The sequence below is a fragment of the Carcharodon carcharias genome, chromosome 4 (assembly GCF_017639515.1).
Source record: "Carcharodon carcharias isolate sCarCar2 chromosome 4, sCarCar2.pri, whole genome shotgun sequence".
NCBI classification, from domain to species: Eukaryota; Metazoa; Chordata; class Chondrichthyes; order Lamniformes; family Lamnidae; genus Carcharodon; species Carcharodon carcharias.
The window spans coordinates 111,229,210-111,249,465 of record NC_054470.1 but is presented as its reverse complement, the minus strand read 5'-3'; the positions used below and the strand labels follow the sequence as shown (position 1 = coordinate 111,249,465).

At 42.9% G+C, this 20,256-nt stretch overlaps 1 protein-coding gene across 4 annotated transcripts in view; it reads right to left on the bottom strand.

Moving 5' to 3' along the window:
- The window catches only part of LOC121276896 (atrial natriuretic peptide receptor 1), a 55,869-nt gene extending 37,148 nt beyond the window's left edge, over positions 1–18,721 (bottom strand). For 3 of the 4 annotated variants that reach the window (XM_041185512.1, XM_041185514.1, XM_041185516.1), the window contains exons 1-8: positions 18,576–18,721; positions 18,052–18,157; positions 9,011–9,143; positions 5,709–5,832; positions 5,050–5,154; positions 1,863–1,965; positions 719–858; positions 522–594 (exon numbers count right to left, since the gene is read on the bottom strand). In XM_041185512.1, the coding sequence (XP_041041446.1) occupies positions 522–594; positions 719–858; positions 1,863–1,965; positions 5,050–5,154; positions 5,709–5,832; positions 9,011–9,143; positions 18,052–18,157; positions 18,576–18,629 (838 nt within the window). In that variant the 5' untranslated portion in view covers positions 18,630–18,721. Of the gene's footprint in view, positions 1–521; positions 595–718; positions 859–1,862; positions 1,966–5,049; positions 5,155–5,708; positions 5,833–9,010; positions 9,144–18,051; positions 18,458–18,575 lie in introns of all 4 variants that reach the window. The other variant, XM_041185513.1, reaches the window with a different exon arrangement.
- Between the last annotated feature and the right edge of the window lie 1,535 nt (positions 18,722–20,256).

The window sequence follows — 20,256 nt, the reverse complement described above, 5'->3', positions numbered from 1 at the left end:
AGGGATCATGCCTCAAGTATCTCCACGCAAATTTGTTTGAGCTCCAAGTTACTGAGTTTGAGAGAGATACTGAGTTGGAGATATGGTAGATCCCACTCCAAGAACACTGGAGTTACAGGAGCAACCCAATTGATGCAAATTGACAATACCACAGCAACAAAGTTTTCGGACCAGAGCAAAGTGTCACAGAATTCAATTCAAATGCAAACATCCTGTGGGATTGTTTACAGTGCATGCTTGACAGGCAGTTTTATTTGTGCAGAGCAAGTGTTCTTCTGAATTTTGTGGCTAGCTGATCTTCCGCTGCAGTTAAGAGAAAGGCAGTTTATGTTCTGGAATATCATCATGGAACGACTGCAGTCAGGCTTTGGCTGTAAACAAAAATCCACATATCTGTGCCTTCATATATTATGTACAACTGGCATTACCAATTTAAATGTGTGCAAATAGCAAGAAAGAACCCAATAAATGATCCATCAAACTTATGTCTACAGCTATTAGCTTCACAGAAACGTACAAACCTTGCTTAATTTGATTGAAGTCAATTATCCAACTTTCATCCCACAACATCTTCTGCTTCTGGTACTGAAACCACTGAGATAAAAGAAAAAGGAAAGGTCTGATGATGCTGCATATTCCATGTTAAGATCTATTATGTTTGTATCTCGTTTAGTGAAAATGGGTAGAAAGTTGCGGAGAACATCAGAAAGACGCCTACCACCATGGTAAGGATGAAGCCAGCGCATGCCAGTGAGATGGGGAAACTGATGGCAATTTTGATGGTTGCAGTGCAGTCACCGCAATCTGCCGGACAAGTGGAGCACGTTTCATCTTCATCACAGTTATCATCTCCACACACTCGACAGAGAAATAGAAAGATGCTATTAGTACGCTACTACAGTGCTTGTCAATCCATCACATATTTCAGATAAGTTACAACACAGGAACAGGCCATTTGGTCCATGCTAGCGTTTATGTTCCACATGAGCTTCATCTAAGCATCTCCTTCTATCCTTTTCTCCTGAATGTAATTTTCATGTTTCCCCTTAAACACATCAATGCAATTCTCCTCGACATTCTCACCACTCTCTGGATAAAGAAGTTTCTTTCTCTTGAATATCCAATTGGATTCGTTAGTAGCTATCCTTTAGATTGTATTTTATATTATCTTTTATTGACAGTTTGGCTATTCAAAATGACCATCATTCTCCAGATATCTACAGAGGTCGTTGGGAGTGAAAGATACTCACAATTTCATCAGGAAGGATCTGCAATGTTTATTTTGTGTGCTAAGGGAGTCACAGAGGCACATAGGAGAGCCATAGTTACAAAGGCTGAAGAGGCTTGAATGATACAGAATGTTTCACAACCTCAGGACGTTCTGAAGTGTTTTATAGCCAATGAAGCACGTTCAGGAGAATAGTTACGCTTGCGACGTAGGGAAATACAGCAGCTAATTTGGAGTAGCAGGATCCCACAAAAAACAGTGTGAGAATGGACAAATCATCTGTTTCTTTCGTGGTGTTGGCTAAAGGGTAAATATTGACCAGGAGCCTTTTTTGAAATAGCGACCATGGGTTCTTTTATGTCTCCTTGAGAGGGCAGACGCAGCCTCACTCTGATATTTCCCCCCAAAAGGTGGCACCTCTGACAGAGTAGCACTCCCTCAGGTGGGGTCTTAAAGCAGTGCAAACCAAATTAGGGTTGTCTTAGGCCTATAGATGAAACTCAGCCCATGGCATTTACAAGAAAGAGGGGTCAACCAATTGAGATGGCATGGTCCCTGTAAAATTATTCCAATCTTGCAGTGCTTTTCGGATCAATTCTTACACTGATGCTTAGTGCATTTTAGTCTGAATTACCTCTTGCAGGTAACACGGTGGTTTTAGCTTCCAATGCAGCTTGCATTCGACCCACCTTTACATGAGCTATTAAGGAGGTTACACCGAGATGGACAAGGACCACCTACAATCAGAAAACACCAGAAAATACGATCAGTATAGTCACTGTATTACACGTTGATGATTGTATTCCCTTTCTAAAATAACTGGTTTCTCCTGATGCTATCAACCAAATATAATTGTACCCCACTATTAAAGGGACACAACCACTAAAGAACTTAACGAGAAAAAACACAAAGGGGTCTGATAAACTTAATTAATAATATTATTGTTGATGCTCAGTGTGCGCTCAAACCCTCAGTTCTGAAAGGGCTCAATAGACAGCGGTGCTTGGTATTCCTGCCCTGACTGTCTCCCACCCCAAATACTAACCAGGCTCTGTTTCAGACCAAACCAGATTGGGTGCAATCAGAGCACCATGGAAGTCGCAACTGTTTGAAATTTAAAAGGAAATGGGACATTGATTGATTTGTTCAGATGCCTCAATCTGCTGGGGACCACATTTGGAAGAATAGCTCTATGATGCAGTGAACACATGAAAGGCAATGAATATGCATTGACCTGAAATGTTAATAAGGCAATTTTAGCAGATAGGAAGCTGATGTGATCAGATACAAACCTGGTGGGACCTCATCCATTGAAATCAGTCAAGACAAATTGAGATGTAGGCATTGCTGGCTAGCCCAGCATTTATTGCACATTCAGCCTTGAACTGAGTGGCTTGCTAGGCCATTTCAGAGGGCAGTTAAGAGTCAACCACATCACTATGGATCTGGGTTCACATGTGGTCCAGACCAGGTAAGGAGGGCAGGTTTCCTTCCCTAAAGGACATTAGTGAACCAGATGGGTTTTTACAACAATCAATGATGGCCCTGTGGTCACCATTATTGAGACTAGCTTTCAATTGCAGATTGAATTCACAGCTGCCATGGTTGGATTTGAACTCATAATCCCCAAAGCATTAGCCTGGGTCTCTGGATTTACCAGGCTAGTGACATTACCACTACACCACTGTCTCCCCCCAAGAATATTGGACATGATGTGAAACCGGCATTCACCCCCACCAACCCCAAAATCCTGTAGGATTCCCGCCAGCACATGAGGTTACAATTGTTCCTTGTTAACCCTGTTGCTCTCTCCACAGTTGCTGCCTGATCTTCTGAGCATTTCTAACATTATTGTGTTTATTATTCCTCACTTCTACCTCCTGGCTCAGACACTACTGCACCTACTCAGATCATCAGTGCTATCTAACCATTTATAACCATGCCAGCTATGTTTAACAAGTACATTGGAGGTTCACTTGAATATTTTATAAAATCAGAGCCCTGTTATTTTCCATATGATGTGTCAGAACAGGGTTGTGCGAACTGGGGGTTCACATACTTGTTTTCAAATCCCTCCATGGCCTCGCCCCTCTCTGTCTCCATAGCCTCTCACAGCCCGAAATCCTCCGAGATAGCTGCGCTCCTCCAATCCTGGCCTTTTGCCCATCCCCGGTTTTCATCATGCCAACATTCATGCTTGGCCCCCTTAGCTCTGGAGATGCCCCTGTAAACTCTCTTCCTGCCTTTCACCCTTTAAGGTACTAAAGCTTACTTTTTGACCAAGCTTTTGACCATCTATCCCGCTGTCTCCCTATGTGACTTGGATGTCAATTCTTGCTTGATAATGCTCCTGTGAAACCTCTTGGGGATATTTACAATGTCAAGGGTGCTGCATAAATGCAAATTGTTGCTGTTGGGATGGTCTAAAATAGTTTCACCACCACAAAAGTTGCAGCATAAATTCAGCTGAAGTTTCTTCCTCGATGGGACTCTATACCCTTGCTCTACCTCTTAGCCCCATTGAGAACAGTTTGTAGTCAGGAGCTTCAATTTACATGGTTCTCATGTACATTGGCTCTAGCAAAGCTGTTTTAGCCTCAAAATATATAGGCCATGGGAGCTCCCATGATCTTGATTTTTCCAACAGCTATCCCTCACCCTGCTGACCTTCTACATGATGTCACGCGATGCACCCTCTTCTGATGGAAGGTGGACAGCCCTATATGCTTTCCCTGCCTGCCAAAGGCTTGTTTCTTGTGGTCTCTCCTGCCCGACCCCCATAGAGTTTAGCAGAATGCAACTAACCTGCACATTTTCCAACCCAGAATGTGTGGCTTTAAAAGGTGTACTGGATTTCACCTTCATTCGTCCAATTATCCCTGGCTCCATTTTGTCCTGCCTTCCCATGACAGGATGGCCGCTAATATATATTTATCTGCTTTCAAACAAAAATGTATTTTGATTGGCTGGGGGCACCAATGAGGAATTTCCGACAATTTTTTTCCCACAAATTTGCCTGGGTTTTTAAAACTGATTCAAGAACATAAGAGATAGGAGCTGTAGTAGACCACTCAGTCCCTCGATTCTGTTCTTCCATTCAATACAATTATGGCTGATCACAGGCCTTAGCTAAAATTTCCCACCCACTCCCCATATCCCTTGATTCGTTGAGAGATCATACCCAGGATATCACATGGGCTGCAGAGTATGCAACATGATACACAGGATATAACGATTCTGTACGATAGGCTAGATGGACCATGGAATCATAGAATGATAGAGCTCAGAAGGAGACCATTCAGGCCATCTTGCCTGTGCCAGCTCTTTGAAAGAGTTATCAAATCAAACCTACTCCCCAACAATTTTCCTCTCACACTGCAAATATTTTTCTTCAAGTGTTCATCCCATTCCCTTTTGAAAATCATTATTGAATCTGCTTCCACTACATTCAGTCTGTGCATCCCAGATCCTAACAACTCACTGAGCTATAAAAAATTCCTTATCTCGCCTCTGGTTCTTACACTAATCACCTTTAATCTTTTTTCCTCTGCTGACTGACCATCCTACCAGTGGAAACAGTTTTTCCCCATTTACTCCATCAAAAACCCCTCATGATTTTGAACGCCAAAATTAAATCTCCCCTTGAAGGAGAACCATCCCAGTTCTCCATTCTCTCCACAAATGTGAAACCATCCCCCCCACCACCCCCCCAACCAACCACCCCAACCTCCCTTGTACCATTCTGGCAAACTTTCCTCACTAAGGCCAGGGGATCTTTTCATGTCCATCATTGTTCATACCTTCACATGTTCCTAAGTTACCTTGGCAGTCCAATTTATTTGACTGATTTTTCCTGCTGTAGATATTGTGTGGGTAACTATCTGGCCATCATCAGGGATCCACGGTCCACAAATCCCCCCTTTCACCTTCATTGAAGAAAATAAATGTAAGTTAAACATCAGCGCTATGCAATAACTTTGATTTATTCAGCTCGAATATAGAGAACAGGTCACTGATCTGCCGACTACACTGTTCCCATTGCAAGTAAGGGACACAGAAGTGAAAGTTCAATAATTTGCATATGCTGCAGAAAAACGAGGCATGCTGTTGAAGCTTTTCATCTTGCACTCATCAGGACAAATGCAAGAATGTCAAATACAAAGGGAGCAATAATTTATGCTGCATGAGATAAGAGTGTTGATTGGTTGGCAAGGTGACTCTGATTGGTCGAGGCATTGACATGGGGATGAATCAGAGTTGACTTGCCATCCAATCAGCGCCCTTTTCTCATGCTGTATAAATTGTTGCTCCTTTTGAAGTTTGGCATTCTTACATCTGTCCTGATGAGTGCAAGACAAAAAGCTTTGACAGCAAGTCTCTTTTTCAGCAATACTCAAGTTCTGTACTACCAACGACTATTTGTATATAGTACATTCCTACCCAAAAAAGTCTCAGACTAGGCAGAGATCTGATCACTAACCATAAAAGCGAGTGGGCAGGAGTGGATGTTGGCATGATGCACGCAGCAGTTGTCTTCATTTGCATTCTTCCAGTCTGAGGGGCACTCCATATCTTCACAGAAAGCTTTAGCTTCAGTTGGATTGCTAGATTTTTAAAAAATAGAACTTAGTTAATGACAAAGAAGGTGGTGGTGAGCCGCCTTCTTGAACTGCTGGTGTAGGTAGGGAGTTCCATGATTTTGACCCACTGACAGTGAAGGAATGGTGATATATTTCCAAGTCAGGATGGTGTGTGGCTTAGAGGGGAACTTGCAGGTGGTGGTGTTCCCATGTGTCCACTGCCCTTGCCCTTCCAGGTGGTAGAGGTCGTGAGTTGAAGGTGCAGTTTAAGGAGCATTGGTGAGTTCCTGCAGTACATCTTGTAGATGGTACACACTGCTGCTACGGTGCGTCAGTGATGGAGGGAGTGAATATTTAAGGTGGGTGATTGGGTGCCAGTCAAGTGGGCTGTTTTGTCCTAGATGGTGGGGAATGGAACCCTTTCATTAAACACCCAGCCTAAAGCAGTTGCAGGGTCACTATAGCACAGTAAAGTACAGGGCAAGCTCCCACCACCCTTCCCAAATGATGTGCATTTACATCAATAAAGGACTATTGAGCAACCCAGTGTGCAATTTTCCTTGACTTTTTTAGTATGACATTGGCAATTAGGGATGTTTTATATTAGAGATCCATGTCTATTGCAAACTGGATCGAGACCCCAAAGACACAGGTCACAGAGCAGCCTCATAGATAGTTGACAGAGGAGATCTTTAACTTATCAATCTAACATGCCTATGAACACAGGTCTCAGAAGGTGATAGTTCAGTGTTTAATTCACAATGGCACCCTACTTCCCTTATACAGGGAATGTTAAAGATAAAATTAATATTGCAAGTGAGAAGTGAAGAGCCTTAAGTATCTTCTCTGATACTACTGGACACCCAGAAATTCTAAGTGTATATTATCTGTAATTTACAATTCATTTATAACCAGCTTTGGGAGCTGGTGTTAGCTCAGTTGGCTAGTGTGTGGTTCAGAATAACATCTAACAGCACAGTTCAGTTCCCAATCCAGCTGACTTAGGACTTGCCTCCACACCTGCCCCATGCTTGGTGCAGACTGATGCCCCTCAAGCCATATAACCAATTGTCTCTTTCTAATCAAGAGAGATGCCTACAGTCCCTCATGGGCTATGGCTAATTACCTACCTATAGTAAGCTTTAAACCCACTTTGTTTTACTCTGTGCAAAGTGCAGATTTATTGGCTCAAGTTCTGCGAAACAACAACAACTTGCATTTATATAGCATTTTTACCATAGTAAAACATCCCAAGATGCTTCCTGGGGGCCTAATCAGATACAATTTTACACCGAGCTGCAGAAGGTGATATTAGGACAGGTAGGTTTTAAGGAGCATCTTAGAGAATGACAGCGAGAGGCGGAAAGGTTTAAGGAAGGAATTCCAGAGTCGAGAGGCTCAGCTGCTGAAGACACTGCCGCCAATAACGAGGAGATGGAATGTACAAATTGAATCTGATCTGCTCCTCTTGTGCTTTACCATACTACAGCAGTTGTTTGGATGCTGTATAATCAATCAATGCCTCTCTCAAATTACTCTCATTAAAGTTAATTTTATACCAGAGTGTTAGCAGCCTCCCTGTTCCTATTCCTGATTTACCAGTGATAGGGTTTATTCAGTTGTTGCTGTGAGATAGAGTAGGGTATTGAAGCATAATTTGCTTTCCACCTCTTCTGCCTGAGTTTACAAGGATAGCTGAAGGGAAGTGACAGCTGAAATTGAAAGGCGAGGAGCATCATATTGAATCACAGAATTGCTGCAGCACCAAGTGAGGCCATTCTGCCCATCATGTCTGCATCAGCTCTCTGAATGAGCAGTTCATTTAGTGCCATTCTCACGTTTTCTCCCCGTAACTCTGCACTGTCTTCCTTTTCAGATAACAGTCTAATTTCCTTTTGAATGCTTAGGTTGAAGCATCACATTCTCAGGCAGTGCATTCTAGACCTTAACCACTCGCAGTGTGAAAAAATTTTGCCTCATGCCGCTATTGCTTCTTTTGCCAATTACTTTAAATCTGTGCCCTCTGGCTCTCAATCCTTCTGCCAATGGGAACAGTTTCTTCCCATCTACAGTGTCCATACCCCTCATGACTTTGAATACCTCTATCAAATCTCCTCTCAAATTTCATATAACATCTACGTATATACACAAAATACATATAGGTGTCCCTTCCATATAAGATGCACACTCCAATTTGTGACTTCCTCCCAGATAAATATAAGAATTATTACTAACTCAAGCAGATGGCACCCTCAACTTAAACTCTTCATTTAATGTCACTAATTTATTTAATGAGCAGGTTAATAATGTGTCAGCTGTGGCTTGGTTACACTCTCATCCCTGTGTCAGAAAGTTGTGGATTCACTCCAGCACATGAGCTGAGGCTCCAGTGCAGTACTGAGGGATTGCTGCACTATCAGCGGTGCTGTATTTTGGGTGACCTATTAAAATGTGGCCTTGTCTGCCCTCTCAGGTATATAACAGCTCCCATGTCACTATTTTGAAGAAGGGCAGGAGGAGTTCTACCCAGTGTCTTGGCCAATACTTATCCCTCAAACGACATCACAACAAAAACAGATTTTCCGGTAATTATCACATTTCTGTTTGTAGGAGTTTGCTTTGTGCAAATTGGCTGCCACATTTCTTACACTAGAACAGTGGCTACACTTTAAAAAGTATTTCATTGGCTATAAAGTGCTTGGGATGTCCTGTGGTCATGAAAGGTGCACGATAAATATAAATCTTTCTTCTTTTTATTTGTTCTTTTCTGAAGACCATTTATAAGATAAGAGTGTAGATGGAATTAAAACTATGGTGACAGAGATGGAGGGAGGATGACTGCCTCGCAGTGGAGATTTTAATTCTTTAGGAAGTCTTTTTTTTGAACCAATAGCAGCACAGAAGGGACTAAATGTAGCACTTTCCCAAATGAATCATTAACTTGTTGAAGCGCTGGAAGAAATTCAGCTACCCTTTTGAATACTGCATTAGCTCGTCAAGCTGTTGGCATGAAAGAGGCAAGTTCACCCATCATGCAGTGGGGAGCATCACCCAGAAAGGTAGAAGGTGACAGAGAAGTGGCGCGACAGTATCTGTGATTTGTGTTCCCTTTCACGTGTGGCTCCCAGCTAGTGCTGTGCGATCAATGATCATATCCATTCAAACATCTACACAAATAACTGTGGGAGAAAGCAGTACCCACGCATGAGAGAGGATGCTGTTCGCCACTGCCCAGTGATAAAATTGATCTGACACCGTTACTGCATAGGTCACGTTGAATTCTGTGCCACTGAGCACCTTCTCTGAAGGTCTCTGCACCCAAGCCATTTCTAGACCTGCAGAAGAAAGAAAGAAGTTTATTAAAAACAAGCAATGCTAGGGATTCAATGCAAGCTAGAAAAAGTTTGTCAAATCCACTAAAGATAGAAAGACATGCATGTGTGTAATTTGAGTCTTCTACTGTGAAGACAAACACAAAATATTTATTCAACATCTCTGCCATTTCCTCATTTCCCCATGATAATCTCTCCTGTCCCTGACTGTCCTTCAATTCGGAGTGTGCCGGTTGTATGTACACTGGATCTCGGACTTTCTCAACAGCCAAAAATAAAGTATTCAATATGAATCAAGTACTTCCAGTTGGATAATGCTAAACACTGGGGTCTCACAAGGAACCAGGTTAGGCCCTACTATAACTTAAGCCATCATAAACAATGCCTGTATAGACATCGCCACATCTATTCATCGTTATAAATATGGGGATGACCTGACCCTTTTGGATTATCATAATCAAGGCAATGCATCTCACACACAAGGGGAAATCACTTCATTCAGCAAATGGGTGACAGCAAATCACCTGAGATTGAACCCCCAAAAGTGAAACTCTCAAGAATTGTTTCATGCACAACCATCTCATCAATTTAGACAATGCTCAGATTGTGCAACAAGCTGACATTAAACTATTAGGAACCTACATTCAAAGTGATCTCAGATGGGATTGCCAAGTATGTGAAATACTTAAGGGAGCATATGGAAGACTTCACATATGATGTCTTCTCAGGCATCACAATGTACTGCAAACTGATCTATTCACTGTGTTTAATAACTTAAGGCCCATTGTTGAATACGCAGTGCCAGTTCGAATGCTGGACTTACCAAAGAGCATGTAAACAAGCTCAAAAGTATTTTGAAATGAGCACCGTAACACGTGCCAAAGCTACTCTGACACAATCAAACAACTGAATATGTGTTCCCTTGCTGAAAGGCAGCATAAGCTCTGTCTGGACTTTGCTTAAATACTCCTGAATCCCATATCCTATTGCCACTTTCTCTTGCCAGAACTACATAAAAGTAAATGTGCTATGGATTTAAGGAGAAAAGACACCACTCCACAAATAAGATATAGAACGAATAGAGACAGTCCAATCCCTTACTTTATAAAACTCATAAATAGTATGTAAATGATTGAGGATTTAATGAATTCAACCTTCTCGAGGGGAATTAGGGATGGGCAATAAATGCTGGCCCAGCCAGCAAAGCCCACATCCCATAAACAGATGTGAAAAAATTTGATCCATGGACTTTAATGCATAATGCAAAGTGCAGTAGACCTTGCATTTTTATTCTGTAAATTAAGGAGACATACATTTTGCAACATATTGTAATTATTTGTAAACTGAAATGTTCATAATTGTGCAATCCTTTTATTATTTTATACATCAGTTTATTTTAATGATTGTCTATAACTGTGTTATGAATTATGATTACCTGTTTCATTTGTATTTGTACCTCATTTTTTTGTACTTGCTGCCAGGATGATTTTTCAATAAGCTAATTATATATCTCCCTACCTCTCACAAGCTCAGGATATCTCAAAGTGCTTTACAGCCAGTGGAATCACTGTTGCAACTTAGGAAATGCACCGGCCAATTTGCACAAAGCAGACACCCAGGAGCACTATTGTTAACTCCTCTGCCCTTTCACCCATTGGGCAGGACTTTTACCTCATCGGGCGGACACTGTGGGCGGGCCCTGGAGTGGTTGGGAAACTGACCGCTGTCCGTGATCGGACCCCGACCGCGATAATTGGCCAGCCAGTGTGAATTGCGCGCTGCAACGATGAGCACCGTTGGGGCAGGGGCGGAAGGAGGGAGAGCGTGGGGGGGGGGGGGGGGTGCGCGCTCAGTGAAAGCTCCCTGAAGGCACGGAGCTGCCTCAGGGAGCTGAAGATTTTTAAAAACATAAATAAAGCGTTTAAAAATGTTAAAAACGCATTCCCTCATGTGACCCTGCCGCATGAGCAGGGACATGTCATAAATCAGACTTCAACATTTTAATTTTATTTTTAATTCCTGTTGGAAACCTCATCCAACCCGTGGATGAGACTTCATAAAAAATCCAAAGGCCGCTTTGTCTTTTCACCTGCCCGCCAACTGAACGGTTGGACGGGCAGTGAAAAATCAGATTTAATTAATTGATTAAGGGCCTCAATAGGCCTCTTATTTGCCTGTGGGCGTGCTGCCACCTCTCACGTGCATCTGCTGAGCGAAATATCAGAGTGCGCAATGATGTCGGGACACTCACCCGACGTCTTCGAACACTGTTTTGCTCTTGTTCGGGTCAGCCGTGCGCCCGCCTGATGAGAGAAAAATTCTGCCCATTGAGTGTTTCCAGCATTCCCTGGTTCCCTTTCAGACTTTCAGCATCTGCGGCATTTTGTCTATTTCCCCTCAACTTTAATCGTGGTCTGGAATCAGAGGATGACAGAGCCCAGTGGGTGTGTTCAGGAAGAGCCAGAAGGAAAGAAACCTTTTGTGGGAAACAATCCTTTGCTGAAAAATCAGCCTTCTTTTCCAAGATTCTTGATATTTTTCGTCTCACGTTCACATTGCCAATTGAACTATTGCTTCTCAGCACATACTAGTGACTGCACTTCAGAATTAATACATTCATTGGCTTTGAGGGAATATCTCTGAGAAGGGATCAGGCATTTCATAAAATCTAAGGCCTGGATTTTAATGGCCCTGCAGGGTCGTGTATCCCCCGGTGGATGCAGCAAACCATTTAGTTCTCCATTCAGTTCGGCAGGACCGTAATATCCCGTCAGTCATGAGGGGCCGTAAAATCCTGGCCTAAGTCTTTCTACTTAGCCAGAGCTAGCTCATTATAAAACAAAAGTGATTTGACAATTAATGGCAAGGTGAAATAACAAATATTAATTGCTAACCCACCAGAGGTAAGTATGGCTCTTGCCCTATCTAAAGTACTTTCAGATATAAAGTTAAATGCTTAAAAAAGAAAAAAAATGCAGGGCTATGGGGAAAGAGCAGGGTGGAGTTGGACTAATTGGATAGCTCCTTCAAAGAGATTTTAAAGTTTCTACGAGTGTATAAAAAGGAGAGTAGCTAAAGTAAACATTGGTCCCTTAAAGGCAGAGACACAAGAAATTATCATGGAGAACAGGGAAATGGAGAGATGTTGAATAATTATTTTGTGTCTGTTTTAACAATAGAAGACATAAATTACATACCAGAAAGAAAGAGTAACCAAAAGGCTAATAAGGGTGAGAAACTTAATGTAATTACTTATAAACAGGGAAAAATTATTGGAGCAAAAACAGAAAACGCTGGAAAAATTCAGCAGGTCTATCAGCATCTGTGGAGAGAAAGACAGAGTTAACATTTTGAGTCCGTATGACTCTTCTTCAGGAAAGTCCAAAACTTCCAAAAGTATTGGAGGCCTGATGGCCTATATCTTAGGGTTCTAAAAGAGTTGCTCTAGAGGTAGTGGATATGCTGGTTATGATTTTCCAAAATCCCCTAGATTCTAGAACAGTGTCAGTGTTTTGGAAGTTAGCAAATATAACACCGCAATTCAATAGAGGAGGGAGAGAGAAAACAGGGAACGACAGGCCAGTTAGCTTCATGTCAGTCATCAAGAAAATGTTGGAGTCTTATAATAAGAAACTTATAACAAGGCAGTTAGGAAATCATAGTATGATTGGACACAGTCAATACAGTTTTCTGAGAGAGAAATCATGTCTGACCTTTTATTAGAGAATTTTGAGGATGTAACTATTAGGGTAGATAAAGGGGAATGGGTAGATGGAAGCCAGAATTTTATGTCCCCTCTCCTAGCGGGTGGGTTGGGGTGGGGGGGGGTGGGGTGGTGGGGGGTAGGGGGGGCGGTGGGAATGGTGTGTGTGTGTTGAGGGGGTGTAAAATTGGGTGGCTGGTGGGGGATGTTACGCCTGTCACCAGTATTGTAACAGAGGCAGAGGGGGCATCAGGCAGCTCACCTGCCTTAGGGCCAATTGAGGCCCTTATGAGGCCAATGAATGGCCGTTGCTGGTATTTTATCAGCAGTGGGGATGCCCATGCCATGTGGTGTGGTCACCTGTTGAACCACGGCAGCCTTGTTGCGGTCCTGGGGAGGTGGGTACCTCCTGTTAGTGCACCCTGTGCCCAACAGAGGCCGTCCCCCACAGCACTTACCACTCCTGCTTGTTTCCCCAGCCTGGAGGCTTGTGGGTGTTCCATCATTGAAAAGGTTGAGATAGACAATCTTTTGGTCTTTTAGGGAATCAAATGACATGGGTACGAGGGCAGGAAAGTGGAGTTAAGGTCAATGATCAGCCATGAGCATATTGAACGCTGTAGCAGGCTTGATGGGCGGAATGGTCTACTCCTGCTCCAATTTCTTATGTTATTGTGTTCTTATGTACAATTGACCAAATGACTTATTTCTGTGGTGTAGAATTCTATAGTTTACACCTCAATTACACAGTCATGGAAATCTGCAACTCTCACCCTAATCCAAAAAAGGCTGATCCATCTGAATGATACTGGAACAAAATGGGTTTGATTATGAGGACATAGAACAGGCTTGTATTCCCTTGAGTATAGAAGATTTTGGTGTGATTCATTGAGCTGTTGGGGAGCCCAGGACAAGGGGACATAACTTTAAAATTTGGAACTGGGTCATTCAAGAGTGATTTCAGGAAACACAGAAAAGGTAGTGGAAATCTGGAACTCTCTCCCCCCAAAAAACTGTTGTGGCTGGGTGACAATTGAAAATTTCAAAACAGCGATTGATAGATCTTTGTTAGACAAGGGTATTAAGGGATACATAACCAAAGCAGGTTGATGGAGTTAAGAAACAGAATAATCTTATTCTAAATGAATGATAGAGCAGGCTTGAGGGGTTGAATGGTCTACTCCTGTTCCTATGTTCATCCACTGAAAAGCTGACAGTGAGCTCACTGACGCCAGCCCAAGAAAGTCTGATCTGTAGCTTGCTCTGTATCCTGCTTTTGACTGTAGGCAGGCACTAGTCCAAACTAACAGGTACTCGAAGATAATGCTTTACTCGACTGGGCTAATTTTGATTCATCTCCAGACAGTTCCCATGTTGATCCTGTGCAGCAAGCTCTCTGACCAATTGTACCCCTGGATGTGGGGCAGGCTGGACTTTGGTTGATGTCTTGGAACAAGCCACCACCTCTTTCTCAGTGTCGCTGCGCTCACTATATGAGCAGCCCACAGGTTAAACTCAGTGTTTGCAAACATTCCCGAACACTTTTATTTCCATTTATGCAACAGTTCCTCTGCTGAACGTTACTACTGACCACCCCCACCCCCCGCCAAATGCTCTGTTAATCCATAAACTGTTTTTTAACATAACAAATTGCAACCAAACACCAGCCAATATATAAACAAACAAACAAAACTATCCCGAGCATACAGCCTGAAGATTGAAAGAGAATTAAACAGAAATTCACTGTGCCATTTAGTGTCCATATAGTCTGGGGTGTTGTTCATTTTAAAATGTTTGCCTCTGGCAGTTCATTTTCAGGTTTGAAGTATGTTTGTGTTTGCATCTCTGGAATGGATCCGTGGACCCAGTTACTTAGGAATAATTAAACTCCAAGAGATTATCAGGCATAGAGGTTAGAAAAATAGAAAGTTTACAGCACAGAAAGAGGTCACTTGACACATGGTGCCTGTACTGGCCGAGGTTGTGGGAGAAGATTCAATAATAGAGATTCCCCCCAGAGGGAATTGGATGAATGCCAGCAAGGTGGGGGGGATGGGAGGGGGTAGCTGTACTTTGGGAAAGAGTAGTGGAGGGGACTAATTGCATAGCTCTTTCAGAGAGCCAGCACAGGTACAATGGGCCAAATGGTCTCCTTCCATGATGCATCATTCTATGATTCTATGATGCCGTGCCCCTTTAAATATCACATGACTGGGTGGAAGAGAGAGCAGGCCTAGAGAATATCTGCCATTGAAGAACTGGGAATATTTCTAAATTGAACATTGCTGAAGAGAGAGACGTGCTGCTGAAGCTTTCCATCTTGCACTCACCTGGACAAACACAAGAATGCCAAATTTCAAACAATCGCAAGCCTATAGTTCCCTATTGTTTTTGCCATGGCAACTCATCAACCAATCAGAGTTGATTTGCCAACCAGCCAGGGCCCTTTTCTCCTGTAGTATAAATTGTTGTGATTGTCAGTGGGCAAGGAATAAGCGAGGGACAGAAATGTCAAGGGAAAGGCAAAAGTGCCAAAGAGCAAATCAGGATGGAATTAAACATTGGAAATGTACATACGAAGATACAAATTAGGAAAAGGAATATGCCACTTGGCCCCTTGAGCCTGCTCCGCCATTCAATAAGATCATGGCTGATCTAACTGTAATCTCAACTCCACATTCCCACCAACCCCCAATAATCTTTCACCCCTTTGGTTATCAAGAATCTATCTACCTCTGCCTTAAAAATATTCAAAGACTCTGCTTCCACTGGCTTTCGAGGAAGAGAGTTCCAAAGACTCACAACCCTCTAAGAGAAGAAAATTCTCCTCATCTCTGTCTTAAATTGATGACCCCTCATTTTTAAACAGTGACCCCCTAGTTCTAGATTCTCCCACAAGAGGAAATATCCTTTCCACATCCACCCTGTCAAAACTCCTCAGGATCTTATATGTTTCAATTAAGTTGCCTCTTACTCTTCTCAACCCTAGCAAATACAAGCCTAGCCTGTCTAACCTTTCCTCATAAGACAACCTGCCCATTCCAGGTATTACTCTAGTTAACCTTCTCTGAACTGCTGCCAATGCATTTACATTCTTCCTTAAATAAGGAGTCTGGCCACCAGCTTTGAGGCAAGACAGTGGCGTAGTGGTAATATCACTAGTCTGGTAATCCAGGCTAATGTTCTAATGACACAGGTTCAAATGCCACCACAACTGGGTTAATAAATTTGGAATGCAAAGATATGGTGACCATGACAACTATCACTTTTTGTTGCAAAAAAAACCTGTCAAGTTAAACAGGGAAATTTAGCCCATTTGTGACTCTTAACTGCCCTTGGAAATGGCTTAGCTTACAGGGCAATTAGGGATGGGCAACAAATTTTGGCCTTGCCAGTCACATCCACATCTCACGAAAGAAGGAAAAGGTTGCTTATTAATGACGCAATTAAGCCCCTCCATGCAAACCTCTCAATTCATCCTGTGGAAGTTACCATATGGAGTATAATTTATGGATTGCAATTTGTTAGAGCAATCAGGGCTCCAGTCACTAATCGAAGAGGACACTCATCCCAAAAACTGCTGCTGCTTCTGAAACAAATGCGAGGAGGGATGGAGGAGGAAAATCTCTAGCAATGATAAAAAGAAAGATACACCTACAGTTATATACTGCAATGACCACAGGATGTCTCATAGGACTTTCCAGCCAATGAAGTGTACTCACTGTTGTAATATAGGAAACACGGCAGCCAATTTGCACACAGCAAGATCCCACAAACAACAATGTGATAATGATGAAATAATTTGTTGTTGTGATATTGATTGAGGAATAAAATAATGGCTGGGGATAGCTCCCCTGCACTTCTTCAAAATAGTGCCACAGGATCTTTAACACTCACCTGAGGGCCTCAGTTTAACCTCTCATCTGAAAGGCAGTGCCTCTGATAATGCAGCACTCCTTCAGAACTGCATTGGAGTGTCAGCTTTGATTTTTTGTGCCCGAGTCCTGGGGTGGGACCTGAATTCACAAACCTTTGGACTTGGAGAGAATGAGAAGGCTTTGTGCCGGTACAGATTACAAAGTGCAGCAAAAATTGCTTCTAACATTTGATGAATTAGAGAAGTATAATGTAAACCCCCCACCCCAGTAACTTTATATTGTCTTTTGGTGCCAGTCTGCATCCTCAGATTATTCCAGAAAGAATAGAGGGCAGCTAACCCTGAGGCTAAATGGAGACATCAGCATCGGCCAGCTGGCATTCTAGCTCCTTGCCTCTTGCTCACCATTTCTTTCTGAACATGTTTCGTGGCCCACAGCACTTAATAGCACTTAATTCTTTTACTTTAACCTCATTAATGATGAATCCAAAATTTCTAAGTGATTAAAATAATCCAGGGTTTAACTTTCCATTCCTGCCATATTTTTCCATCACAGTTGCCATCTAATCTCTGTTCACATCTCGGTTTTTAAACTTTGTAAAGCATCTTCAGTGCTTCAAATTCGAAAATGTTCAAGTGCTCCCACTCAAATTCGCCAGTAATTTGTGGAGGTACAATGGAAAGGGCCACTGAAAACCCTGTACAAACACAGCAAGATAAACAGCAAAGGGAGTCCTCACAAACATTGGCCCATCTCCTTTGACCAGGTGACCATGTTCCTGATGTGAACTCTCCAGCTTTTCCCTTTGTAAACACAACACATGCATAACATACACAAATGTGATTCCTTCTTTGTGAGGAATATTGCAATTCCCAGCTACAAAGTCTTTAGTGTGTTTTCTAGAGAATAATCCTGTAGTTTGAAGGCTTTGTCAGTATTATTTCTTATTGCCACTCCCAGTTGTGTGTGTGTGTGTTTAAGTGCTGCTGCTTATGGCAGAAGAATCAGAGGGGAGATTAAGAGAAATATTTTTTACACAGTGAATTGTTGGGCACTGCCTGAAAGGGCGGTGGAAGCGGATCCAATAGTGACTTTTCAAAAAGGGAATTGACTGGGCAAAACTTGTAAAGGAAAAAAAATTACAGGATTAAGGGGAAAAAGAGGGGGTGGATGGGTGGATGGGTGGGGGTTGGGGTGCTAAGTGGATAGGTCTTTCAAAGCTCAGCCCAGGTAAGATGGGCCGCATGGTCTCTTTATGCGCTGCTTCATTCTGAGACATTGCCTATGGCATCGCTAGCTGTTAATAGTGGGAGAAATAAGGGCGACTCACCCCCGCAGTCTATCATGTTGTACTCGTGCGGGTTCTCCGAAGGCCAGCAATCATACTCGGTGTTGTCCAGGTCATGCCACTGTCGCGTACACTTCGTTAGCATCGCCTTTCCAAACATGTGAGGAGAAAAAGAAACGAGAGACAAACCGTTCAGGGTGATCTGGTCAAAACTGCCACTTCTCCCAATAGGAGCCTCCCAGTAAAAATGCTGTAAGCGTTAATTCAAAACTTCCCTTTCACCAACTGAAAGCCATTCTGATGCTCGATTTAAAGATTTATAGTTGCAGGGGTGTGTCGCATATGTTTCCAAACTGAGTTTCACAAACGAATATTATTCTGTTCCTTCAAGTTTCAGCAAGCTGCCTTTGTATTTCTACAAGTCACCGTCTTCTCTCCGGATTCATTTCTAAATTGTATTTTACATACAGATTACATGGAATTTATAGACTTCGTGTTATCGAGTACAGAACTATATATATATATATATATAAACGAGTACTGTTTCAATTTTAAAAAATACCTACCAGCAAATAGCAAGTAACAAAATGAGCAAGTCTTCCCGACTTCGAAGCTGACATAACCCTGTGCAGCGTAGCCCAGTCTCCAGCAACTAGGTATTTTAAATTGTTGTAAGATGCCTGTGATTTCTCTCTCTCTCCACCCCCCCCACTCCCTCCTCTCCGACGCTGGACTGGTGTATTCTCTGCACGCGCGTTTTACTGGGGTTTCTATGAGCATGCGTTGAAGCCTGGAGCATCTAAGAAAGTGGGGAAGAGCAGGTGGCAATGGGCCAGGGGAGACAGGGCCAACTCCAGAGCTAAAGATACTGATGCACGGGACCGAAGATTAAATCCGGGCTCACACTGACAGTGGCTTTGCACAACCCAAATTCTTGAACCCACCCCCTCCAAATGTAAAATTTGCTTGTGCTAAGCTTTGGCGAATAGTTGGCACACCAGATAACGTTTAAGGCGCGCCTGACTTTCAGGGGCTGGCCTGTAACGCTGGTCCTCTGTGTGTTTGCCACACACATGGAGGCTGTTTTAATAAGGCATCAATTATAAAGTGCCTTAAGGTGGACAATATCCCAAAAAAACCTGGGGGGGGGGGGGCAGAGTCAGAAAACAACTCCATTTAATACAAAAATACTATAATCATTCACTCTCACTTCAGAAGGATGAGGGCTGACTGACCATTTAAGACCAGCAGGAGGCCGTTCAGCCCTTCAAATATAAAGGCAAAATACTGCTGATGCTGGAAATCCGAAACTAAAAGAAACCCAGAAAATGCTGGAAAAACTCAGCAGGTCTGACAGCATCTGCGGAGAGAGAAAAACAGAGTTAAGGTTTCGAGTCTGTATGACCCGTCCCCAGCCCCCCGAATCCGTTCCGCACTTCAATCAGATCATGGCTGCTCTCTCCCTCTTAATACCCAATAAAAACCTTCACATTCTCAGGCTAGACATTTTCAATACCTCCCCAGACCCCAGACCCCACCACCCACTAACCCTCAGCAGCTTCTTGGGAGGAGGAAGTTCCCAGACTGTGTTCCTCTCCGCAGATGCTGCCAGACCTGCTGAGTTTTTCCAGGTATTTTTGTTTTTGTCCCAGATTTCCACAACTTGGCTAACAGACAGACATATATAATAGAAGCTGAAGCCACTCGCCATCCTCCCACTGCCCATTTCTAAGGAAACTGTTCCCTTTGAGAAAGCCTCATTAGAGGAACCGAATAATGTGCACCTTATTCTTAAACTCTCTCTGCCGGTTATATTTTCTGGCATTCTGTCTGTCCATTCGGGTTTCTCTTTTGTTTTTTTTTCTCTCTGTCCATCCCTCTAATTCCTCCCTGTGTGTTCAGCAAATTCCCCCTGACGACATCCTGGTTCACCCCCCCCCCCCGCCCCCCCCCACCCAATAGGGTTTATTAATCTCCATTGCTTGTTTCTTTTTTCAATGTTTTCACGGCATGCGGGTGTCGCTGGCTAGATGGACATTTATTGCCCAACTCTCGGGACAGATATTGCTAACTGCAAGTCACTGTGCATATCACCATAAACCATAATACACGTATAACAGAAGATTGTAGGTCAGTAATGATTGTGTTAGAAGTGCTTCTGGAGTCAATGCCATTTCTCCACATAGACGGGGACAGATAATTAGTGCTTCGTGTTCCCTGATTGTTTTCCACTAAACTATTTTCTCA